At 48.3% G+C, this 24,184-nt stretch overlaps 1 protein-coding gene across 2 annotated transcripts in view; it reads right to left on the minus strand.

Annotated features, from left to right (window-relative positions):
* The window catches only part of lrriq1 (leucine-rich repeats and IQ motif containing 1), a 38,018-nt gene extending 14,383 nt beyond the window's left edge, over positions 1–23,635 (minus strand). Inside the window, exons 1-21 of one of the 2 annotated variants that reach the window (XM_076027234.1) lie at positions 23,349–23,635; positions 22,851–22,947; positions 22,668–22,763; positions 21,772–21,962; positions 21,568–21,642; positions 18,030–21,500; positions 16,849–17,001; positions 16,523–16,673; positions 15,938–16,131; positions 15,488–15,615; positions 15,060–15,133; positions 14,877–14,970; positions 10,789–10,968; positions 7,427–7,840; positions 5,967–6,117; positions 4,210–4,344; positions 3,758–3,847; positions 2,805–2,941; positions 2,093–2,164; positions 1,868–1,953; positions 1,037–1,138 (exon numbers count right to left, since the gene is read on the minus strand). In XM_076027234.1, the coding sequence (XP_075883349.1) occupies positions 1,037–1,138; positions 1,868–1,953; positions 2,093–2,164; positions 2,805–2,941; positions 3,758–3,847; positions 4,210–4,344; positions 5,967–6,117; positions 7,427–7,840; positions 10,789–10,968; positions 14,877–14,970; positions 15,060–15,133; positions 15,488–15,615; positions 15,938–16,131; positions 16,523–16,673; positions 16,849–17,001; positions 18,030–21,500; positions 21,568–21,642; positions 21,772–21,962; positions 22,668–22,763; positions 22,851–22,947; positions 23,349–23,363 (6,106 nt within the window). In that variant the 5' untranslated portion in view covers positions 23,364–23,635. Of the gene's footprint in view, positions 1–1,036; positions 1,139–1,867; positions 1,954–2,092; positions 2,165–2,804; positions 2,942–3,757; positions 3,848–4,209; positions 4,345–5,966; positions 6,118–7,426; positions 7,841–10,788; positions 10,969–14,876; positions 14,971–15,059; positions 15,134–15,487; positions 15,616–15,937; positions 16,132–16,522; positions 16,674–16,848; positions 17,002–18,029; positions 21,501–21,567; positions 21,643–21,771; positions 21,963–22,667; positions 22,764–22,850; positions 23,004–23,348 lie in introns of both variants that reach the window. The other variant, XM_076027235.1, reaches the window with a different exon arrangement.
* Positions 23,636–24,184: the final 549 nt, after the last annotated feature.

A 24,184-nucleotide genomic window follows, 5' to 3' on the forward strand; every position in this document is an offset into this window, starting at 1 on the left:
GGAGTCGTCCCACTCTCTGGATCTGAGGCCTTGACCCCAGTGGGGAGGGGCACGGGCGAGGGTGGGGGGGTGCATAGGGGAGAGGGGGCGCTGTTGTGATAAAAGCTACTCTACTCCCCCGCAGCCCCCTCCTTCCTCCTGACCGCCGTCCTCCTCCTCAGCTCTTCCTTTCAAGTCCGCCGGCGGCCGTCAAGAGTGGCGAATCATGTGGCCACCCCGGGGCAGGCCACCGAGCCACGGCACACACACACACACACACACACACACACACACACACACACAGGGACAAATCAGGCCTCTGTCCATCAAGCTAATTAGCTTTCTTTATACCAGCGGCCTGGAACCAATCTGAGCAGGAAAGTATTCAAATCATGTGTGTGTGTGTGTATACATACATACATATATATATATATATATATATATATATATACACATATACATTTATATATATATATACATGTATATATATATATATATATATATATATATATATATATACATATACATATATATAAATGTACATACATATATAAGTCTATGCATACATATATGTATGTATGTATGTATATGCATGCATATATGTTATATGTATGTACATATACATATACATATACATATACATAAGTAAGACAAAGTTTTGTTCGGGCCACATGCAATTTAAAGACCGACTGTGTGAGAACTTGTAGCAACTAGTGGTTAGAAATGGTATTACATTGTTCCCACTGGACCTACATTCTTTTCTTTTCTTTTTCTCTGCGGTGATGTCAGGGTAAAAATGACAAAATGCTCAGAAGATTCACACTCTTGAGATTCAGGTCATATCCTTTTAAAGTACAAGTGTTGACTAATTAGCAAAAAATAATTCAAATAAAAAGTGTAAAATAAAATACAAAAATGTTATTATTTGCACAAAAAGAAGGGAAAAAAAGGTCAGTAGATCCCTGCTAATGTTGCACATTGGGCCTTCACAGAGAAGCGGGACCTTGGCTGGAGACCACAGTGTTATTTCCCAGACTGGAGGGACGTGAAGTCCTACCTGTGATGTAATTCATGTTGCACTGCTTCTGCCTCCGAGGCGCTTTCACGCGGCTCAGCTGAGTGCCGCAGCTTTCCACCGGGAGAGCGGGAGCGACGAACTCTGCGGGAGGAGAGCAAGAAACCGGCGGGTCACGGCAGGACAAGGTGAGCCACTCAGAAAAAAAAAAAAAAAAAAAACAGAAGCAGAAGCAGAAAGGCGAAACCGAACATTGGGAAAGTATTAAAGAGCAGCGCTGCGGCTCCACGCTGGCCGGGATGCCAGGAGTAGTTAGCGCAGACGCAGAGCTGCGCGCCGTGACACCGCCGCCCTCACCCGCCCTCACCCGCCCTCACCCGCCCGGCCTTTCCTGGAATCGCGTGCGTTCGTGCGACCACGATCAAAGAGCGGCGGTCCGGCCCGTCGACGGCAAACGTGACGAGAGCAGCGTCTGTCGGAGCGGTGGCAGGCTGAGGTCACCTCTGGCTGCAGCCTCCTGGAAATCACTGCGGGGCCACTTGCCGTGAGCAGATTTTTTTTTCTTTCCCCTCCTGCAAGCTTCACTACGAGCTCCGATCAGAGGCGCCGGGTTCTGGCTTCTGCCGTCTGTTACGGCTCGTTAACGTACACGAGGTGGAAAGGTTCGCCGCCGCCGCCGCTGCTGGAGTTTTGGATCAAATGAAGAGCGACAGGAACGAGAAAACTGTGCCCCCCCCCCTCCTTTTTTGGAACGATTTGTGTTTCCACGGCTCTTTCTGCAGCGGTTGGTTGGTAATTTACAGGACGCAGAAGCTGTTTTCATCCAAATGGCTGTTCACATTATTCCTACACTGTCCAATGATTGCGACTCACCTTTCTTCTTCTTCTGTTGCTTCTTGGACTTCATCTTCCTGGCCCTCTTGAGCATCAGCAGAGCTGTGTGTCTCTGAGTAAAACCCCTGCGGACAACACGGACACAGTCTCGCAAAACAAGGAAAAGTAGAAGAGAGAGAGAGGGGGAAGAGAAAAAAAACAACAACAACTAAACAGAAAACACGCAGGCGGAGGTCGGCTTCGCACGATGACACATTGATTTACCATTCCTCCAGAATCCTTTCCGAATGTTTGGAGAAGCCGCTCATCACCGACGCCGAGGCCGGAGATTTACTCCTGGAGGACAGGAAGAGATTAGCGGCAAAGGCCGAGAGCAACAGCAAGGCAGTGTGTGTCTGTGTGTCTGTGTGTCTGTGTGTCTGTGTGTGTGTGTGTGTGTGTGTGTGTGTGTGGAGACAGTTGTCACTGCAGAATGAGTGCAAACTCGCAGTGAATGACACTCTGTGTCGACAAAGAAATTCCACCTGTGTAACTCGACGGCCGGTGCGTGAAATTATCGCTTTTTAGCAACGCTAGCCGCTGTTCCTGCAGCCACGCTGTGCAAAATGTGCTTACAATGTGTGTCTCTGCCCGGTGACGGGTCTGTAAATCAGCCTTTTGTGATGTCACAAAGGGGGCAACCTCGCCTCTGGAAGGTTTTGACTCCGCCCACTGAGACCCCATTCTTGCTTCTATCTCCTTTCCAAGCACATGGAAGCTCCAGCAAAGCGTCAGTTTTCAGCAGGAGGCTGCAAACAGAGGGTTAAACGTGCTGTCTTCTGGAGAACTAGAGTGCAAGGCAGTAACTATGGAATCCAGGATGGAAAAAATCAGTGTAATCAGAGACCTTCAGACATCCAAGAACTGAAAGAAAAGATTTCGCCGGAGAAATCCGCTGTTGTGTAAACGCAGAGAGTTTACGCCACTAAAATCCAACCTGTGGGAGATCAGCAGGGGGTCTGTCTGCTCGGCCGAGTCCGACTCTCCTGCATTCATCCAGGCCTGCTTGGAGCTCCAGGGAGGCGGTGGCAAGAACCTCTGCTGCTGCTGCTGCTCGGGGGAGGTGCGGCCGGCCTGGGGGTGCACGAGACAAGCTGGTGAAGCGAGAGCTTCATCCTCAAAGTCTGAACACTCATGGTTTAAGGCTTTAACGGCTGTGATGCTTGATGGTGGGGGTGGGGGGGGGGAAGAGTCTGTACGCAAACACACAGGCTTCGGCTTCAAGTAGGCAAGTGAAATACGGCATGCGGGGAGAACAAAAAAAAAAAAAAGGTCCAGCGCGCTGTTTTCTTTGGAGGATAGTGGCCGCGGTGAGTTACCACGCTGCTGGAATGCTCATATGTAAGTCAAAGTAACAGCTTCATGACTCTCCAGGTCCCGCTTCTCCTCGCCGTGGAAGCACTAAATTGTTCATCTTGATGTGAGGAGGCGGCGGCGGGGGCGTCAACGTCGGCTGCAGCGAGCCGCGACAGCAGCTGCGGAGCTTCAGCCGGAGCCTCGCGGCGGCCGGGCCGTGATGTACGGCGGCGCTCGGCGGCGCGCTCCAAAGAAAAGATCCAAGCAGAGGTAAGTGAAAGGATAAGCACGGGGGGGGGGAAAATGCAAAGGAAAGACGGGGACCAACTGAAAAACGACATCTGCCTGCGCCGAGTGCCCCACGGCCCTGCAGGAAACACTGGTGTTTTTCCAGGGAATAAATTCAAAGATCAATCAGGGGAGAGGGAGACGAATCCTGCGGAGGCCAGCAAGTCAAGGGAGGAGGAGGCCGAGGTGATCAGTCTTCCGCTGACGGGCCGGCCGAGAGTCGCAACAGCGTTCTGCTGCTGCCACTTCCACTCACTTGGAAGCAGGTTTGTGGTTTTTTTTTGTTTGTTTTTTTAAAGTTTTCACCTTCAGGGAGCCGCCCTGCTCCGACGTCGGGCTGCGTCCGGGAGACGAGTCCTCGGCCACGGGCAGCATCCACTGTCTCTCCAGCTCGTCCTTCAGGGCGGGAAAAAATATACATGCGTTAATGATGCCAGGGTCCAGAAGTGTGTTTTACGAAGAATTGAGCAAGCGAAGAAAGCAATGAGCTTAATTTCTTTGAGGCACAAATGACAAATGATGAATTTTGCACGACGACAAGCTGTATCTGTATTTTCCTGTGCAGCAACAGGTGAAACAACAAGGAAGTGACCTGTTAGGAAAATATATAACATTGTATAACACAGTCATAGCATTTGACTGCTTTTGAGTTTGCGTGTTATTTTTTTTGCATTTTATCCCTGCAGCAGTGCAGGTGTGGTGTGAAGGATGTCAAAGTGTTGTTTGCACAACACACGTGAAGTCGTGCGTGCACACACCTCATCGAAGGTGAAGCCGTCCGTGTCCAGCTCCTCCAGCAGCTCCTCCTCCTCCTCCTCCTCCAGGTCGGGCCACGTGACGGCGGCCAGGGCGGCCACCAGCCTCCTGCGCAGGGACACGCCCCTCCAGCGAGCCTGAAAGGTGCCCAGAGAGGAACATCCGCCATCAATCGCGTCAGAAAATGCCCCAAAAAATATTGCGCATCTGCAGGGCGGGGGGGGGGGGGGAGGCCGGGGGGGAGGCCGGGGGGGAGGGGAGGGGAGTAAAACACGCCGAGCTCTCCGCTTTTTAATTGCCAAACGTTCTGCCGCTCTGAACTCTGCGTGACTCCCCCGGCTGCTCGGAGACAAATGGAACTCCAGCGTGCCTCTAAATCCTCCGATTCCCAGCGGGACGGTTCGGGAGGAGCGGGGGAGCAGAGGCGGCACGCTACGAGGCGAGCCGAGCGGGAATCCTAGAATTTCACTTTCTCTGGAATCTGATTAATCGCGCTGTCGACCACCTCTCTCGCCGCCACCTCCAGCCTCGGAGGGCCCTGAAGGACTCATCAAACACTTTGTGCGGTGTGGAGGCAGGAAGGGCGAGAGAGAGCGGAGTAGCGCAGGCTGAGGATTAGCCGAATTAGCCTCAGCGGCACGCGTGAAGCCCCCCGGGTGGGTGTTGGCGAAGGGGACGAGGGCAAAACGAGGCAGGGTCCAGCGTTGAGCCAAACTTGGGGATAATTCTTAATTATACACGACAGGTTCAGAGTTGAGCATGGTTTTTAAACTTGACCAAGGTGTGGATTACTGTAGGTGAAGAAGTGGCCGAGTGACAGGCTGGTAATCTGTTCAGTCGCAGCAAATGTGATGAAATGTCCAGCAGAAGAAAGTCGCGATATAAAGAAGTCCAGCTGACTTATTCAACAGTGCACAAAAACTTTGTTCCTTGTGTTTGGCAGGAACTCTGCCATTCTAGTTCCATTCTATTTTTATGTTTGCATTGAGACCACTGCCCTCTACTGGCCAGGTGTGGCACTGTGCAGCTTTGGTCGCCTGTCAAGCACCTTCTTACAACAACCCTGCTGTCCAGTCGCTTTGATCTGTTGTTCTCGTTGCACGTTATCGTGAGCTGGCTAGCATGAGCTGGCTAGCGTGAGCTGGCTAGCGTGAGCTGGCTAGCTCGCTCTTCATTGGATGCTCATGGCTGTAAACACTGTCTATCTTCCTAGTCCTGAAGTCCTTACACACCGGGAGCAAATTTTCATGGAGCGAAAGAGCGACTTAGTTATTTTTTTAAATTTTGCGGTGGTGAAAAGGTCACATTAAAACTTTGGTAATTTGTTTTCTCCCTCTGCAAACGTGGAGCCAGTTGACGATGCAGTTCTTGAAATTGTCCAACAGACATTGTAAAGTAATTTCACTTGAGTTTCGACCATCACCAGGACATCATCACTTGAGGATGTACTGTAGTCGACTCCACTGTTTCTCCTTCGGCGTGAAAGAAAGAGCCCCAAACTTTATTCACTTCACAAATTTTATACGCATATTCACGTCGCGTGAAAATTTGGATTTTCACGTCGCTTATTCGCGTCGCTTCGCCTATTTCCCGGTGTGTAAGGACCTGTGGAGTGGTTTCCTTTGAAAGACGAGCTCTCAGCAGGACGTTGCAGGACGAAGAACACTCCTGAGCTCCGGAGGGGTTTGGGATCAGGATCACAACAGTTTGAACACTGGAGCTCTTTGAACAACATCCTCCACTGAGAGGACGGTGGTACCTGGATGACGGTGGCCGCTCGCTCTCGTGCGCTGCGCTCCCCGGGCCCTGAATCCACGTGGTCTCCTTTCTCTGCAGCGAGGGATCTCACGACGTTCCCGCTTTTCCCGCCACGTTCTCTTCGCGGCTGCAGAACAACAACCGATGCTGCGCTGCTCCAGATAACACACACACACACACACACACACACACACACACACACACACACACACACACACACACAGACATAACAGAGAGGGATGATGTCACAGCACATTTGTCTTGCAGAGCTCAGCTTCATTTGCGAGCAGACATCTGGAGAGCAGGCCTCCGGGGAGTTGCGGGCCTGTCCAGAGTCACCCATCAGGCCGGAGATATATAGAACCTCTCACAGATAGCCCGGTGTTAATGACGGAGCCGCGCGTTAAAATGAATAAGACGTTCGACGTCGGCGGCGGTAAATCCCGCCGAGCAGCCTCCAATGATGACAAACGCCCTGTAACAGAAACTAATAAAACGGCGGGCGGCGATAAAATGGGTTTTTTTTCCCATTTTGTTTTTCGCTTGAAGCCAACTGGGTCCACTCGAACGCTATTAGGCAGAGCTGAAGGGTTTTCATTGGACACGAGTCAGCTGATCTCACCGATCACATCGAACTGACCACACTGGTCAGAGATAAAAAGCTTCCAATCGCTGGGAATTCAGCAGAAATTCAATCAATCGTCAAAAGCTGCCAGTGTTCTCAGCAGGTCGCTGTGTGAGCGGACCAATCAGCGGCCTCTCGGGGACAAAGAGGCGGGACCTGCAGCCGTCAATTCAAAAAACAGGAAGCTGCTAAACAACGTAAACAACGGCAGCTACAGTCAGAACTGGACGCTGGCTCATGAGAGGAAGAGCAGACGTCAACACTTGGCCCCTCCCCTGCATGGTTCCCATTGGACAAGCGCCTGGAGGAAACAGCCCCCGACTCTCTGGATTCTCCAGGGCCATGCGTCAAGCAAAGGGTTGTACGATGTTTCCCAGGATGCCTTGCAGGAAGGGATGGCCGGCACCTCGCTCTCTACGCCCTCTACTGGCGCTTACTCACCATGTAAGAGGGGAAAAAAATCATGTCTGTTGATTTGTGTGTCTGTTTGTGTGTCTGTGACACTGTTTACAAATAAACCGCATGAACTCCCACGATTGTGCCCGAAGAAAAACATTAAAACCACATGCGACTGTCTGGTCTGTGCAGATGGTCGGGAAAAAACAACATGATTTAGCGTTAATAACGTTGCCATGGCCATTGTAGTGTGTCCAGGTGGCGCTAGATAGCACATTTTGGCACTTGATTTCACAACAGTGTAAATCATCTTTCATTCATCATCATCTTTGAATGTTGACTGGATTTTTGTCCCAGTGGGAACAGCCTCTTTCCCAGAGGGTTCAGGTTGATATGAGGAAACTGTCCAATCTGTGAAGACATGACGTCCGGTGACTTACCCTTGGAGGTCTTCATAGTCAATCACAGGTGTCCTTCTGAGAGCAGAGGACAAACTTTTCCTCTTCTTGGCTGAGAACAGAGAGTCGCCAAAGTCAGTTCCACCAGGAGCGTCCTGACTGCGGCTCTCCTTCTCTTCCTCGGCGATGACGGCCTTCGGCTCAGACGCCCGCCCGCTGCCTCGGACGCCGTTCCTGCTCCGAGCGCGAGGTGCCGCCCTCCCTGCAAACACCTCCTGGCAGTCGATGAGTTTTTCAATGGCCGGGCCGAGCGCATTCTCTCCCCGAGTCTGGAGCTCCTGGGCCACGGCCGTGTCGCCGTACTCGTGGGCGTATCTCTGGTCCGTGGCCAGCTGCAGAGCCTCGGAGAAGCTTTGGCAGCAGGTCTTCACGACGTCCATGGAAGTGAAGGCGTCACTGCCAGAACACACACAACACAACGCAATAAATAACACAAAGGAGATTTGTAAAAATTGGAGATTAGCTGCATCCCACCATCTGGCGCCTGTGATCCCAGCAAACCATCAGACACATTTAGGGGAATCATGCCGCGATTATTGGGAATCTGAGTCCTTTTGTGCTGAATGGTAGCTACGCTTCTACATAGATTTGCAATCATCTGTGTAAAGGAAGGACAAACGAAGAAAAAACAAACCTAAGCAAAAATATAAAGAATGAAAAGGAGGAAAAACACCATATTGTCTAAAATAAATCTAAAAATTTAAAATTCACACATTAGAAACAACAAAGTACAGATTAAGTTCACCCAAGGTGAATGACTGCGTGTGTTCATGTCGCTCTTTGTGGCACCAATCCCGTATAATGCATCTTTCATGGAGGGATAAAGTGACTACAAAGCTGCAGCAAAGGCGACTTAATGAATCTATTAGCGGTGTCAGACTCTCCGGGCAGCTGCGGCGGTTGTAGCCTCAGGTAGAGCGGCTCTTCTCCCCACAAAGACCGGGCTCTTCGCCCCAGCAGGACGGGGTTCGAGGGGGACGCCGACCCACGTGACCCCTCGCCCCTGTACCTGCTGGTTCACCGCAGGGTCGCCAGCCGCGCGCCGACACCGCGGTGAAAGCAGTAACTCAAAGAGACGCGTGCTGGGTGTTAGCAGCTTGCTGCCAAATGTTTCCCGGGCGCCGCTCTCATCGCGCACAGAAGGAGAGGAGGTTGCCTCGTTCTGGCCGCAAGCTCTGACTATCATCTGGAGAGATCTGGACGAGATTACGCAAACACTGCACTGCGGGTGACTTTATAGACTCTTTTAAACTCTTTTATGGATGCTTTGCTCACCACAAGTGGGGTTCAGTCTGCTTCCATTATATCTGAGGGAAGGCAGAGATCTTTAGTTTAGTTTTTTTTTTTTTTATTCTTAGCGCTGATAATGCAAGTAATTGTTCCCTAAAATGTTTAGCTTTACCTCACGTACCCATGTGGTTAAAAAGCTCACATGAAGTGTTTGGAAAGACGAGGCCAAAACCTGCAAGGTGGCCGATGGAACCGACGCGCAGTTACAATAAAAAGTGCACCAATCACATTTGTCGCCGCTGGCCTCGAGGCCTCCTGAAGCGAGGGGTTGAGCGCTGTGGTGTTAAAAGTCTTGCCAAAGCCACTAAAACAGAAAACATGTTGAAAAAGCCTCCGGTGCTTTGATCTCTTTTCAAAGCTCCCTTATTATGCAAACTTCACTTTAGAAGTATTTTCCCTGCAATAATACGTCCTGTCAGTGAACCAGAAGAAATGAAAGACTTCCTCCTCTTGTCCCCTCGTGTCTTGCTAGGACCAGCAATTCTGGATGTCAGTCCTCTGTGATGTCACAAAGGGAACTGATATCACCCAGCCCCTTCCAAACACCTCCAGTGTTTAGCAGGCGTCTAAATTGGGATCATGCAAAGAAATTATGCTGAAAAGCAGATTCCTGATACTTTGCTCCTGCAGCATCTACACTAGCTCATCTAGCATTAGCTAGGTTCACAGTCACTTCCTGTTTATCTGCTTTATCTTCTCATCTGCAGCATGCAGTTTTGCCTTTGGTTTCGAAGCACCAATAAGGCAGTTCTTTCATTATCAAATCTGCTTTCTACCAGTGGTTGGCAGGATGATCAGAGTTGACTTCTGAAAGATAAAAAGAAAAAAAAAATGGATAAAAAAGAAAAGTAGAAAAAACAATTTCCTGTAGTTAAATCAAAATCAAAGATATTCATCACAGAGGTAAAGGTTACCAAGCCGTTCCTCAGGCTGCCACCATACAGTCAGCAGACGTGTGCCGCTCCTCCCACCTCCCCTGAACCCCCCTACCTCCCTCCCCCACTCTCCCCCCTCAGACAGGAGGTCAGGCCAGGGGTTAAATGGCTGCACTGGGCCCTCCAAAGACCCCAGAATGGCTCATTGTCCAGGGGCCAGAGGGCTGGAGGGCACCCAGGGAGAGCGAGGTGATGCCGGGTGGGGGTCGGAGGGGGAATGGTCGCCACCGCAGACCCCCCCGAGCCACCGGAGTCCCCGCCGTGACCCGGGCAGGGAGCGGCGGCCACGTTTCATCTCTTGTGCAGCGTAATTTGGACGGGGTCACCAAGATAAGCAGAGAGTTGACCGGTGCTCCGAGTGCTGGTGGTCCGGCGAGTGCAGCAGCGTCGGAGTGCCGCCGCCGCCGCCGCCCGCCGACATCCAAGGACTTGTGAAAATAGTCGGGACGTTGTCTTTAGGCTCGCTGCGCCCCACGTATTAGACATAACACCAGGACGGCCGGCATTCCTGGCCGCTCCAAGCCCGTCCCAAGACAGAGGCAACAGAGGAAAGACACGGGGGGGAAAAACAGGTTTGCAGTACTTTGATGCTGCAAACCTGTTTACCATTTTCTTTGCTTCTACACTCAAATTTCCCACTTATTTGGAATCAAACAAAATAAATCTATGACCATATTGTGGCATATTTTGAACAGTATTCCTCGAGCAAAAAGTACAATACAAATAATGTTATTGCCATAACTATGTATTTCTATTAATTACATTTATTGCCGCTCTAACAAATATTCAGTAAAGTCTGGATTTATTTTTGGGATCAAATCTTTGGAGGGACTATCAGAAATTTTTAAAAATGTTTTCAAGTTGTGCCTATTAAATGGTTTTGACGCTAAAGTAAAAGCACAAAATATATCAATATTTTTTTCTCCTTGAGAATGCCAGTCAAATTGACACAAAAAAAAGAAAAAAAAAAAGGAATGACAGCGGGTGACACGTGTAAAGATCAATGAAAAGGTCGTCATTGAAACTACCCAGAAAAATATTTTGTGACGGCAGTTCTCAGATGAATTGTTCCACTTATCAACAGTTCAGCGTGTGGAACCTCGAGTCGCCGCCTCCTACCTGAGCCTCCGGCTGTGCCGCTGCTGCAGCTGGCGAGTCTGATGAAGCTGAGCCTGGCAGAGGGCCGCGAAGCTGCCGGGGGCCACGCTGAACTGGCGACCAGCAGGGGGCGACGGAGAGGAGCGTGCGTTCTGATCGTCGATGGTCCTCAGGTTGAGCGCTGCTCCCTGTAGCCTGGACCTGATGGGAGGAGCGGCACCAGAATAACCTGATTAGTGGTACATTGTAGAGCATCTACCAAGACAGCAGTTATCATATTTTGCCACTTTTAGAAATATTATTCCTGGTATCGATATTAATTACATGCCCAACTTTAGTAAAAAGCATAATAAAAAAAAAAATTATGAAAAGAATAAAAGGAGAATGTGAGATGTGTGGGAATTGGCACTAAACTGCAGCAAAACATTTCACAGTGACACAAAGACTGCAGGTCTGCACATGTTGCAGCTTCCTGCTACTCTTGAGCAACTCCTCTTTTTTTGTTCTATATATATTTTGTTCCTTATCAGATGTATTAGGGATTGTTTTGGTGATGTATGCATCTGTGTAGAAGCAAATGAAAAAAAAAAATATATATATAATATAAATATCACATGACAAACCAACATTCTGCTTTCCATAACTATACATTGACCTTTGAAGTAGAAACACTTCAGAGAAAACAGTTCTGTGGTCTCCCTTCACAGAAAAAAAAAAGTTAACTTCATCCTAAATTCATTTGTTGGTAGGTTAATAGAATCTTTTGGATGCTCTCGGGGGGGGGGGGGGGTTGAGAGGGGGTCTCATATGTTTAGCGGCGTCACTGGTGCAGCGCCGGGGAGCCCCGACTGGCTGCGAGTCGGCTGAAGTTTCTCCGCGCTGCCTGAGGCGAAGGATGTACGAAGCCGAGGAATCCCAACTATCTGCCAGGGAAACAGAGCGGCGACGGCCGCCGCCAGCCAAGGCCAAATGTGCTGCGTGTTCAGTGGGAAAATGTGCAGCCTGAAACCCAACCGGACGCTGGGGAGCAGCAAATAAAAAATAGGTTTAGGAAAGAGTAGGAGAGAAAGAAAAAAACATGCAAGCCTTCAAAGTGGGTTTCAACGGGAGGGGGGGGGGGGGGGGGATTTGGATGCCGAGCATCACAAACATCCTCTCAAACCGTCACAGAAATAGAGGATAATTAAGAATCTGTGTGCTTTAGATCAACAGAGGGTGCAACTTTTACTTTACTGCATCATTGTTAATATTTCTCAACCTGCTTCACAGTCAGTAGTTCTGTAGTTTGGGGGGGGGGGGGGATTCAAGGGAGTGTTCAAATCGAGACTCCCGATCAAACCCAGTTGTTCTGAGTTTCGAGTCGCCCGTATTTGGAGGATGCCTGCCATCTATCCACTGTGATGGAGCTAGATGGCGCTAGGCAGGGCGGAGCCGCTGCCAAAGAAGCGATGCGAAACACAAGTTTGCAGAAAACGCAAACAGGTGAGTCGTCGCCATAAAGCCTCGGCTGTCAGCGCTTGGATTAATCGAGTTTAAATCATCACACGGCCGCCAAAGCAGATCCAGGCATCGATGAGAGGCGTCGAGATCCTCAGCTGAAGCAAAGGGGAGGAGTCTCGACCGGCGGAGGGACGTCCCTCCAACAGGGGGCCTGCAGATTCTCTCCCGAAAACGGGTGGGGGGAGGGGGGGGAGGGGGGTTCACGCTTTTCTGGAAAGAGACGTCGCCGTCGACTTCTTTGAATTGATTTTTTTTCTTCTTCTTCTTGGCTCGGCGTTGCCACCACAAGCAGAGTGCAATCCGATTGAATTACACTTGATAGAAGGCAGACGTCTCGTCTTTTAAACATAGAGCCGCTCAGAATAAAGTTGGTAAAGATGCACCAAGGCAGCGCACCAGGGTCGGGTCCTGCGAGAGAGAGAATCCAGCAAAAGAAAAGAAATACTTTTTTTTTTTAATTGTTTTAATTATATGTTTTTGAATTTTAGTGGCCAAGGGCTTTAAAGGGTAAATCTGCTGGATTTTTTTTTTTTTTCTCTCTTCACACAACAATTCCGTCCAAACTTAAACGTCCATAGGGGCGACTGTTGCTCAAGAGGTAGAGCGGGTTGTCCAATGACAGAAAGGTTGGCAGTTCAAATCCCGCGCCATCCCAGTCTGTCGTTGTATCCTTGGCAAGACACTTAACCCACATCGCCTCCTATGAATGTGAGTGGATGTTGGGTGGTGGTCGAAGGGGCCGTTTGGCGGACAGCCGTGGCTACATGTAGCTTACCACCACCAGTGTGACTGTGGTGTGAATGAATAATGAGTTACTATTATTATTATAAGGCAAGACTACAACTGGTGCAGCTTATAGAGTGTAGCTGTTCCTCCACCAGGCCTTTTCGCGACGTGGAGCTAGCGCCGAGCACATGCGGCTAGCTGCAGCCCAGCCGAACGGCACGCACGGCCCTGAGTGGAACCGGCCCGCTGCCACCCCGAGACGGGAACACAACCGCAGCCGACGGGATCTGTGGACTGTCAGAGGGATGCGGTTTTGATGTGGCCCGCTCCGTCTCTCCCACACAGTGCGGGATTGGATTCCAGGCCTTCGGGGCTGTCGCTGTCTGAACCCCTCCCCCAACCCCACCGCCCCTCGTCTGTAAGAGCAGTGCAAAAAAGCGACCTTTTGATGGCTGCATGAGCTCATTGAGGTGGGGAGAGTAATTCAATTCGGGGATGGACGCCACTAAGACGCACTCGTAAGGGGGAGAAGCAGAAGAAGAAGAAGTATAAAGAAAGTAGGAAAAGAAACAGGCCCGTAAAGAGTCAGTGGCTTCCTCTCAGAGATGTTTATGGAGACAAATTCTTATTTGTTAATTGAGTTGTGCTGCTTTTCTCAACACTCTCCTCTGCACAACACGCAACCATCCCTGCCTCCCTGTTTCAGAAGAACTCCTCCCTTTCCACTGCTGATGCTCAGCACCTGGCTCACCCTTGAACGATCAGCCGCCGGCTCCTCCAGCGGCTGCATGTCTGTGTTCCACTCAGTGAAGACTTCCTGCCGCTAAAGCGTTGGAGATTAGCCTAGCGCGGCGCTTTCTCGGGTTCTGCGGGATTCGGGCACTGCTAGCATGTCGGGGGGGAGGGAGGTGGGGGGGTTGCAACTCCACGCCTCTTCCTCTTGGTGCTTTAATTTAGCCAGTGTTATCGCTGGCTGTGGATCAAAGGGCCAGGGGGGCTTGAGGGTGGAAGCTCGGAGGGTTAATGCCAGTCTGGGCGCTGGAGGTGAGGTAAAGTTGAGGCAAGGCGGCTTTGGAGTGGCTAAATTTAACTCATTATAGTCAAAATCACAAAATAAAACCTCCGTTTTGCGTGTGAAACTGGCAACAAAACAATGTTAGACCAAACATTTAAACCATAAATATAAAAGCAATTTTTAAACTTCCCTGAATATCAGAGCGCAAAAGCAAAACGTCTTAACCTCCCCCAGAAACATGAGCACTTTTTTCGATAAACTGAACATTTTTGTATCCAATATAAATAAAAAAACAAAACATAAAATGATATACTAATATACCGTATATCATTAGTATATGTTAAGCTCTGAAGAGAGTGGTTGTTGAGTGAAAAGACAACTAACTTAATGATCAAACACTGAGAACAAAAACTCTCAGCCACTAAAGTGACAGCAGTCGAGCATCATGGGACATGCGGTAGCAAATTGACACAGGAAAGGTCATTGAATTTTCTCTTGTAGCAATTATTTCATCAATTGAAAGGACTCGTACTGGACACACACACACACACACACACACACACACACACACACACACACACACACACACACACACACACACGCACACGCACACACGCACCTATGTCAGTGTCACGCTGCTGTAATCTAATATTGGCAGCGGATCAGAGTGCTAATCCCAGGAAGTGGGGCGGAAGGCCTCAGTCCTGCTGGAATGTTTGGACGACCCTGAGCAGATAACCAGACTTCTGCTGTTTGAGTCGATCATAAACACTGTCAACAAGACGGAACAATGTGGCGGAAACCTTGAAGGACAATCTCATAGAATTTAGAATCTGGCCTCCACCCGGGAGACCCATCAGCTCTCTACCTCCAGTTGGTGTCCTGCTGGAGGGGGTTCCCCATCAGGTGAACCTCCTGAAGTAGGTGGCAGCCCTGCAGACTCTCGCACACATTCTGGATCTCTGCCGGGGGCCAAGAAAATGAAAACATGAACAACAAAGAAAGAAAAAAAAGAGGCATGACAAACAGTTCAGTCAAGACAAACTGTTACCTGACACGCAGTTGAACTGAAGGTCCAGGTTCGCCAGGGACACAAAATCACTCATGGGAGGCAGCTGGGTGATTCTGGGACACACAGACCACACGATCATCAGATTGCAATCATTACCAATTCATTAAAAAAGTCCATTCTTTCATTTTGTAGGGCTCAATCTTCACTTTATGATGTCACAAAGGGCGCCGATAACTCAGTACAGATTCGTGACCACACCTCCAGTCAGGTGTTGGTTCCTCCCTCTAAGTCTGCATTGCTTATGTCCTCTCAACAAAGCAGCTTTGTAGCTGAAGGCTACAAACAGAGGGCTAACTGTGCTCTTTTTCTTTTTTTTTTGTCGCTAAATAAAGACCTTGGATTGGATATCACACCGAAACGGTCATGTTTCAGTGACAAAACGCTTTCGCTGGCAGCACCGTTGTCACCTGTTCTGGGCCACGGACAGATGCTCCAGCAGGGGGAGCCAACAGGCGGCCAGGCCGTCCAGGCTGGAGATGCTGTTGTCGTCCAGCCGCAGCTCTCGGAGGAGGACCTGGTTGTCCAGCCGGGGCGGCTGGGGGGGAGGAAGGGAAGGCCGGGCTGTGAGTGAGGGGCCAACACTGAGAGGTCACGTGACTGAACTGCTGCTGCTGCTGCTGCTGCTGCTGCTGCTGCTCCAGCGGCGCCTTAATCACCCCGTCCATCAACGTCGGTCGTTCTAGTCCTGCTGTGTTTACAGCGCGAGGTGTCGAGCTGTCGCACGATCAAAACAAAACCTTTACCCCCCACCCACTGTTTCCTACTTACTGATGTAACGACTCATGAGTGAATGAATGAATGAACGCGTCTCGGGTCATTACGGGCTGCGCTAAGGCTGCAGGGGGTGCCGTCGTCACCTCCATCAGGCTGTTGGCCCGCAGGTCCAGCGTGGCCAGCAGGGCGCTGCTCTCCACGCCCTCCACGCTGCTCAGGTGGTTGTGCGAGCAGCTCAGGTGCAGCAGAGTGTAGACGTCCCGCAGCCCCCCGGTGCTGATCAGCTCGTTGTGGTCCACCGCCAGCCGCTGCAGCTTCCTCGCCGACTGCAGGCCAGCTGGAGGTGGGGGCGGAGGGGGGTTGAGATACAGTTGAAAGGTCATAAAGGTCAGGATACGGATATACATCACTGATGTAACAGACCTTTAATGTGTGCAAATTCTACAATGACCAATGCATTTTTTTTTTTAATTGTTCTTGCTTCAGTGTGAACTTGTAACTATAAAAATAACCCTTCCAATGCAGAGGAAAGTCAGGGCTGGAAAATGGAGAGTGGCTGCCCTCTGGTGGAGATATAAAGACTCGCAGAAATTCAGGCAATCTTAGGCTGTTTGTGAGAGATCCCAATAGTAACAAAAAAGCATATACATACAGAAATATATATTAAAAAAACAAAAAAAAACTAATGTGTCATGTGACACGTTTCCATGCGTTGGTTCTGGTCTCACCAATGCGGGTGATGGAGTTGTGAGACAGCTCAAGAACGTCCAAATTCTCCGCCCCCGCCAGGCCGTGGATGCACGTCAGCTTGTTGCGGCTCAGCTTGAGAACTCGCAAGCTCTGCATGTTCTCACAGTCGACAAAAGAGATCTCGTTTTCCTTGAACGGGACAAATGAGATGCACATTATTGATAAAAAGAAAAAACACAAGAGTTACCTTGTGACTCAGTGTAACAAAAAAACTAAATACATATGCACTTTCTACTATGTATCTAAATGTATCTTTTTTTAAATAATTTCACGTCTCCATGAACTACATGACTTCACCGTCCACCTGCACGTCGACGTAGGCGAGCTGCTGCAGCTGGTTGATGCTCTCCAGGGCTGTGAGGCCGCAGCGCCGCAGGCTGAGGAAGCGGAGCTGAGCGCACTCAGCCAGCGTGGACAGGCTGCAGCCGGGCAGGTCCTCCAGGGTCACTGAGGTCATCTGGAGCAGAGGGAAGCACGTCCACGTGACGTCACACACACACCTCATGCTCTTAGCAGACGTTCCTTACACAAGTTTGGATTTGTTCTCATCCAGCAGGAAATACCGCCATTTTTCATTTTAATTTGCATGAGAGGGCAAAAGCTGTGCTTCCATCTCAACTTACGCATGCTTTTCTTTCTTCATAGGTTTGCTGCCAGAGGGGATACGTGAAAGAGACGGCTGGATTTGGACATCACTCCATCTAGTTAGTGTGTCAGTGTTGGCGAGTCATCTATTACTAAGTAATCCAATAACAGTAATTAAACTACGTTTAGAGTAAGGTTACGTGGCAAAACTGGCAATTATATCACAATCACTTTATCAAGTAACAATTCAATTACTTTTCTGAAATATTTTGCAAGCTAAAAATATTTTACTGTCTTCAAAAATGTCTGCAATTTAGAAAAACAACCGAAAACAATGACGTGCAGATTGCTTGACGCAGTTGTGCATGCAACGTCATTGATATGCGGCGACGCACCAAAACAAGCATGGCGGCGACAAAAGACAAAACGGCAAAAGCGTTTGTAGCAGGAAATACAAACATCATTTTGAGTTCATCTCGTCTGAATCAAAGAACATTGTGGTTCGCTGTACGTTATGTGCAGGAAACAAGATGTTCTCAACTGTTACTTTATCTTTTTTTAACTAAAGTAATTAGGAATTACTTGTGAAACAAAGTAATTGAAGCAGTAATTAGATTACTTTTTAAAGTAGTAATCAGTAGTTGGACAACTTTTATGGAGTAATCCCAACAACACTGCAGGGGAACTCACTCTTTCACTTGATATCTGTTTTCTTTCATACTTTTACTACCATGGACTGTTGCAACTTTCTCTTGCTTTCTCCTCTTGTTTTTGTGTTTTATTTAAGACAGACAGACAGACAGAGATAGATAGATAGATAGATAGATCCAACTCTGGCTTTGTTGGCCAGCTTCGCCCCCTGGTGGCCACTCTGTGAGAGTGCATGTTGAGTGTGCTCACCTCGCTCAGTGACGACCAGCCGGTGAAGTGCAGCAGGGTGTCTGGGCAAAGAGGCGGCAGAGCGGCTGCAGCGGCGGCGGCCCTCGGCCCCCTGCGGCCCTGCACGGCGCCGCCCTGGCCCTGCTTCCTCTTGCTGTGCAGGGCCAGTTTGGACCAGGGGACGCAGTCCCGCATCCAGCACAGCCGCTTCTGCTCGCTGCGCTCCGGCAGCCAGACTGGCAGGCCGCAGCTCACGCTGGAAGCGCCTCCTGGCGGCCGGTGGTAGCTCCTGCCCGGGTGGTGATGGAGGAGTCGGAACTGCACCGGCCTGATTGGAGACTCACTGGGTTCTGCATCGGGGTGGGACGAACTCCAGGTGGCGCTGGAGTTTGGAGTCTGAATGATTTTCCCATCCGAATCCTCTGTGTTCTGATTTAATCCGCAACCTTTCAGCGCTGATGCTTTCTCATTACCGTCCTCATTACTGCTCATCACCACTGAGCTTTTCTCTTCTTCCTCTGTCTGGTGCTCTGTGTTTATTTCTCTGCACTCCTTCATTCTCTCCTCTTCACTCGACTTCCTGAGTTTCCCACCCTCATGTCTCGTCTTCACGTTTTCTCTGCTCTCCGTCTTCCTCTCGTCTCCTGTCTTCTCGTCCTCTTCCGGCGGTCGGCAGTCATCTCTTCTGCTTTCATCCTCCTGCCTCTCCAGCTCCTTCTTCTCCCTCTTAGTCACCTCGTCTCCCTCCCTGGTTTTGCTCTCCTCTTCCTCCTCGCTTTCCTCTCTCTCACCCCTCTCGACGTTTTGCCTCTTTTCATTATTCTTGTCACGTTTTGTCTCTTCATTTCCTCGCTCGCCCACCGTCCTGGGCTCTTCCAGCACCTTTCCCAGAGGGCTCTTCTCTCTCTCTGTCTCTCTTCTCCTCCTCACGTCCTCTTCCTGTTTCAGCCTCTGGAGTTCTCTCTCCATCCTCCAGGTTTCTTCTTGCATCACCCTCATCTGATCTTCCAGCCTCTTGTTTTCTACTTCCAGCTTCCTTCTCTCCTCATCCTTCTTCTCTTTCCTCCTCCTCTCTTCCTCTTCCTCTTTTTTTTTAATTTCGTCCCTTCTCCTCAGCTCTTCCTTCCTCCTCATCTCTTCCTTCTTCCACATCTCTTCCTTTCTCAATTCTTCCTTCCTTCTTGCTTCCCTCCTCATCATTTCTTCCTTCCTCTTCTCTTCCTTCCTCATCATTTCTTCCTTCCTCTTTTCTTCCTCCTTCTCTTTCTTTATCTTCTCTTCCTGCCTCCACATTTCTTCCTTCTCGTTCTCTTCCTCCCTCCTCATCATTTCTTCCGTCCGCTTCTCTTCCTCCCTTCTCATCATTTCTTCCTCCTTCTTCTCTTCCTTTATCTTCTCTTCCTCCCTCCTCATTTCTTCCTTCTCGTTCTCTTCCTCCCTCATCATTTCTTCCTTCCTCGTCTCTTCCTCCTTCTCTTCCTTTATCTTCTTTTCCTCCCTCCTCATCATTTCATCCTTCCTCATCTCTTCCTCCTTCATCATTTTATCCTTTCTCTTCTCATCCCCCCTCCTCATTTCTTCCTCCATTCTTATCTCGACTTCCCCTTCCTCTCTCTTCCTCTTGTCCTCTTCATCCCCCAGTCTTTCCTTCCCCTCTTCCTTTTTGTTTTCCTCAGATGCCTCTTCATCCTCTCTTTCATCACTCTTCTCTTTTATGTTCCTCCAGTCGGGTTCAGCTTCTTCACTGAACTTGTCGTTTTTCCTCTTATCCTCCATCTTCCCCTCTTCAAAGGGTCCTCCTTGAAGAACCACCTGGTCTCTCTCCACTTCGTGTCTACTTGCCTCCTCTTCTTCTTCCATCCGTCCATCAGCTTCCTTTTTCCTCTTTTCATTTTCTTCCTCCGCTATTCTCATCTCATCTTCAAGTCTCAAGTTTTCCAAGTCTGATTGTCTTTGTTCCTCTTCTGTATTCATTTCCTGTGCTTCTTCTCTCCTCATTTCCTCTTTCTCCTCCTGCCCTTCTTTTTCAAGCTCAATATATTTCATTTTTCTCTCTTCCTCTCTTTTTCTCTCCATTTCTTCACTCCTGTATGCATCCTCCTGGATTCTTTCTCTTGTTGCTTTCTCAATGTCCTCCTTTTCTTGCCTGTGTCTGTCCTCTTCATCCTTTTTTCTCCTCTTTTCTTCCCCCTTCTCTGCTTTGTGTTCTTCCTTTTCACTTGTCTGCTCCTCCTCCCCTTCTCCGTCATTTGGTTCTTTCTTAATCATCCCTTCATCTTCTCTCTCATCCACCACCTCTGTGTTTTTCTTCACTATTTCCTGACTTATCTCTGCTACATCCGCCGCTTCCTCCACCCTTTCTTCCATTTCCATCACTTCCACAGCTCCTTTTATTTTTCCCTGTTTGCATTTTACCCCTGTTTGCATCTTCTCATCTAAAATCTCAACATCATCATTTTTCCCTCTTTCCACCTCTGTTGTCTCTGTCTCCATCCTGTCCACTTCCATCCTGGCCGTCCTTCCTGGTTCGTTTTCCTCCTTTTCCATCTCGTCTTCTCTTTTGTTTTCTCCAGCTTCTTCCTCAATCATTTCTGTCTCTTCTTTTTTCTCATCCATCACATTCACCCCACTTTGCTTTCCCTCCTCCATTCTTATCAACATGTTAGTTTCTTCTTCTGTGCTCCTTCTTTTGTTTCTTTCCTCCAGGAGCTGCTGCTCTCCCTGTTGGCTGCTGCTTTTACCTCCATCCTTCTCCTCTTCCTCTGCTAGTCCCACCTTTTTGGTTATTCTGTCTTTTTCTACCTTTCTTGGTGTCTCTTCCTCTTTTCTTCCTCTTGCTGCTTCCATCATGACCAACTCTTCTTCATTCCTCCTCAAATCCTGTCCATCCTTTATTCTATTCTCCTCCATGTCCTCTGTGTTTCCTCTCCTCTCCTTACCCCTTTCTTCTTTCTCCTCTCTCTCTTCCGAGTCGTTTTGTCCCTGGGGCTTTCGCTTGTCTGATTTTACTTTATTTTGTTTTTCCTTCTTTCTCTCATGCTTCATCATTTCTTCACACACTTTTACATGCATATTTTCACTTTTTACACCACTCTCTTTTCTTTTCCTGAACTCCTCTTCCTCCCTCCTACTCGCAGCTGCACTTTCCTTCCTTCTCATCTCATCCTTCTGCCTTTTCTTTTTCCAATCCGTCCATACTCGCTCCTCTTCCCTCTTCCTCTCCATCTTCCTCGTCTCCTCCGCCCGCTCCTCCTCTGCTCTTTTGCATTCCATCTCTCTCATCCTTCTCTCCTCCTCTCTCCTGCTCTCCTCCTGTCTCCTCATCTGCTCCTTCCTCCTCACCTCCTCCTCTAGTCGCCTTCTTTCCGCTCTCTTCCTCATTTCCACTTCCTCCTTCCTCCTCCTCTCCTGCTCATCCCTTATTCTCCTCTGCTCCTCTTCATTTTTCCTCCTCTCCTCCTCCACTCGCCTCTGCAGGCTGCTGATCAGCTCCTGGACAGTGGAGACAGTTCTTACAGCACGCTGTCAGGCCAAGTGATGAATTTCATTGGGAGCTCACCTTCTGAAACTGGAACTCCTGCTCCAGTTTTTCCTGAGCTCTCTTCTCCATCATCTCAACCTCTTTCTGATGACGCTGATGTGGTCAAATGAGTAAATAAGAACCACAATGTTAAAATACTAACAGTATTGTATTAAATCACGCACACACGTGTCACAGTAGTCAGTAACAACTGCATGAAGTGACTATAGAGGGCGCACTCACCATCTCCGTCTCCATTAATTTCTTCAACTCATTCTGAAGGTCAGCCTCAAGCCGTCTCCTCTCATCGTCTGTCCTCATGTTCTTCCTCAGTGGGTCTTTCTCTTGCTCAGCGTCTTCAGTCGTGGACGCCTCGGTTGTCCTCACATCAGACGGCAAACCATTCTCACCATTGATGCATTTTTGTCTTCCGGCTTCATTTGAAGCAAGAGTTAAAAAAAAAAAAAAAAAAACAGATTAAAAAATACATTTCAGGATCAGCATCTATTGCTTGCCTCTGTAGAATAATGCATAATATTTCAGTTAAAGTATTATAAAACTAAGAGAAAAGTTTCATCAATAATCTGATGCCAAAAAAGCTACAAAATATATAAAAATTAAAGTTTAGTAAATATTAAAAATATTCATGAATATTCTAATAACTATGTTTGTCTATAGAGTGCAACAGTGTCCTCTGGTGGATAGTTGTTTCATTGCAGAAGCTATTGCACTGAACCATTTAAAAAGGAGCAGGGAAGAAACTTTTAAGCACCAATTTCCATAATGGCAAAAGCTGTTTCATTTATATTCAATAACTTAAAGTGAGAAGGTTTCAGAGGGTTTTTAAAAATAATTAAATATAAATTGATTTCTTTCTAGTGCTCTTTAGCCTTTCATTGGAAAAGTATTATAAAACTGTGAGATATCCATCAAATAAAGCTAGCAAAATCTTTTTTCTTTTTTTGTCATCTTATTGTTCCCACACTGGCACATTCGTAGTCAATAGGGCCCCTGTGTCGCTGCAGGAAGGAGGCGGGTGTCAGTGAAAGTGTTGTTTTCCAAGATTTTTGTCTCAGACGTGACCTCCATCAGACAGTAAACTGCGTCAGATTGGACTCGCAGTGCGTTAGGATGCTTACACAAGACATTCAGCCGCTCGTCCAATTTCATCACGTCAGCGTCACATGTAAAGGGCCAGTTCGCCAAGTCATCTCCATACGGCGTCACAACATCATCTGATAGGACATTTGAATGATCCATTATCTCAAGAGACAATCCCGTGGTGGTGCGTGCATTATTGGACAGTGTGTTGCCTTCCACACCTTCCGGTTTGTCCAGGAGGAGCCTTTCACACGCGGCTGCTCTGCTTTTGGAGGCCGTAAAGTAGCTGAGCAGAGACCGAGGCATGCCCTCGAAATCCTGTGTCAGAGAGGTTTGGTGATTCAGGGTTAGCAGGTGGACACTGCAGAGGATGACTTAAAGAACAATTCACTGATGACGACTAGAACCAAGGCTGAGTAATTGGTACATTGGATGTGTTCTATACATTTTTTGTTACTTTAACTAATGTTTTCTAGTGTAAAAGTAAAATTATAGTAATATAAGGTATGCGGTTGTAGACAGATGGTTAAACATATAAATTGTTGTCTGGAGATCTATACAGTTTGTTTCCAGTCAGTTTTGTGTTTTTATTTGACAAAAGCTAAGCCAAAAGAAACATCCTGGAAAAAGAGAAACACTGGTTGTGCGGACGTGTGACATAACAGTGGAACAAAACCAATGTGATATGTTGAATTAAGACATATTTAGGTGTGTCATACCTGTGGATGCTCCATCAAGGAAAAAAAACAAACAAACTTTCTCCTGTGACACACAGGTGCAGTTGCTAAAAAATTAAAACGTTGCCACCTTCAGCAGCCACTTCAAAACTTTCTCCAAGCAGTGAGCCCCATCAACATTGACGGGGTTTAATCTTGGAATCCCACTGAAGAAAAAAGTCACGTTTCTGCCTGTAAACTCAGAATTGTGACGGAAGGGAGACGGGACCAACAAAAAAACAACGTTGACGGATAATTGGCCCGAATCTTAGGCGGGTGTAGCGGTGACTTTTGCATCCGTGCCGCTCGAGAGTGAGCATGTTTGTTTTAGATTGTCATTAATTGTCGTCCATCATCTGTTAAGCACGTCAGCGCCACGCTAACTATCTGCTAGCATGCTAATGAACGGGACAGCCCTGAGCGTCGTAGAGACCATTACCTTGGCAACGGCCAAACTACAACACCTGCCGAGGGACAAACTGCGGAGAAGGCAACGCTGTCTACTTAGGTACTTCCTCATGGGCAAAGGCATGATTTATTTGGAAAAGGGGGGAAGATTAGGGAACTTTAACTAGTGTGTCGAAACAAAGATTATTGAGAGGTTCAGTGTAATGTTTTTTTTTTTTTTTTTTTTAAACAAATATCAAACAAATTGCTTTCAAATGAACAGTTTTTTGTGTTAAGTTAGTTGGAGTTGTTCCCTTTATTACCTTCTGTCTCATGGGGAACACACACGACACACACACATACTCACACACACAAAATAAAACCTCAAGTGCTGTTAGTTTGAAGCAAAATCTCCATGAAAATGATTCACTTTGACTGCCGAAGGAAAAAAA

Source organism: Nelusetta ayraudi, unplaced genomic scaffold, assembly GCF_046127955.1.
Source record: "Nelusetta ayraudi isolate G7.1 ecotype Tasmania unplaced genomic scaffold, CSIRO-AGI_Nayr_v1 ptg000020l, whole genome shotgun sequence".
NCBI lineage: Eukaryota > Metazoa > Chordata > Actinopteri > Tetraodontiformes > Monacanthidae > Nelusetta > Nelusetta ayraudi.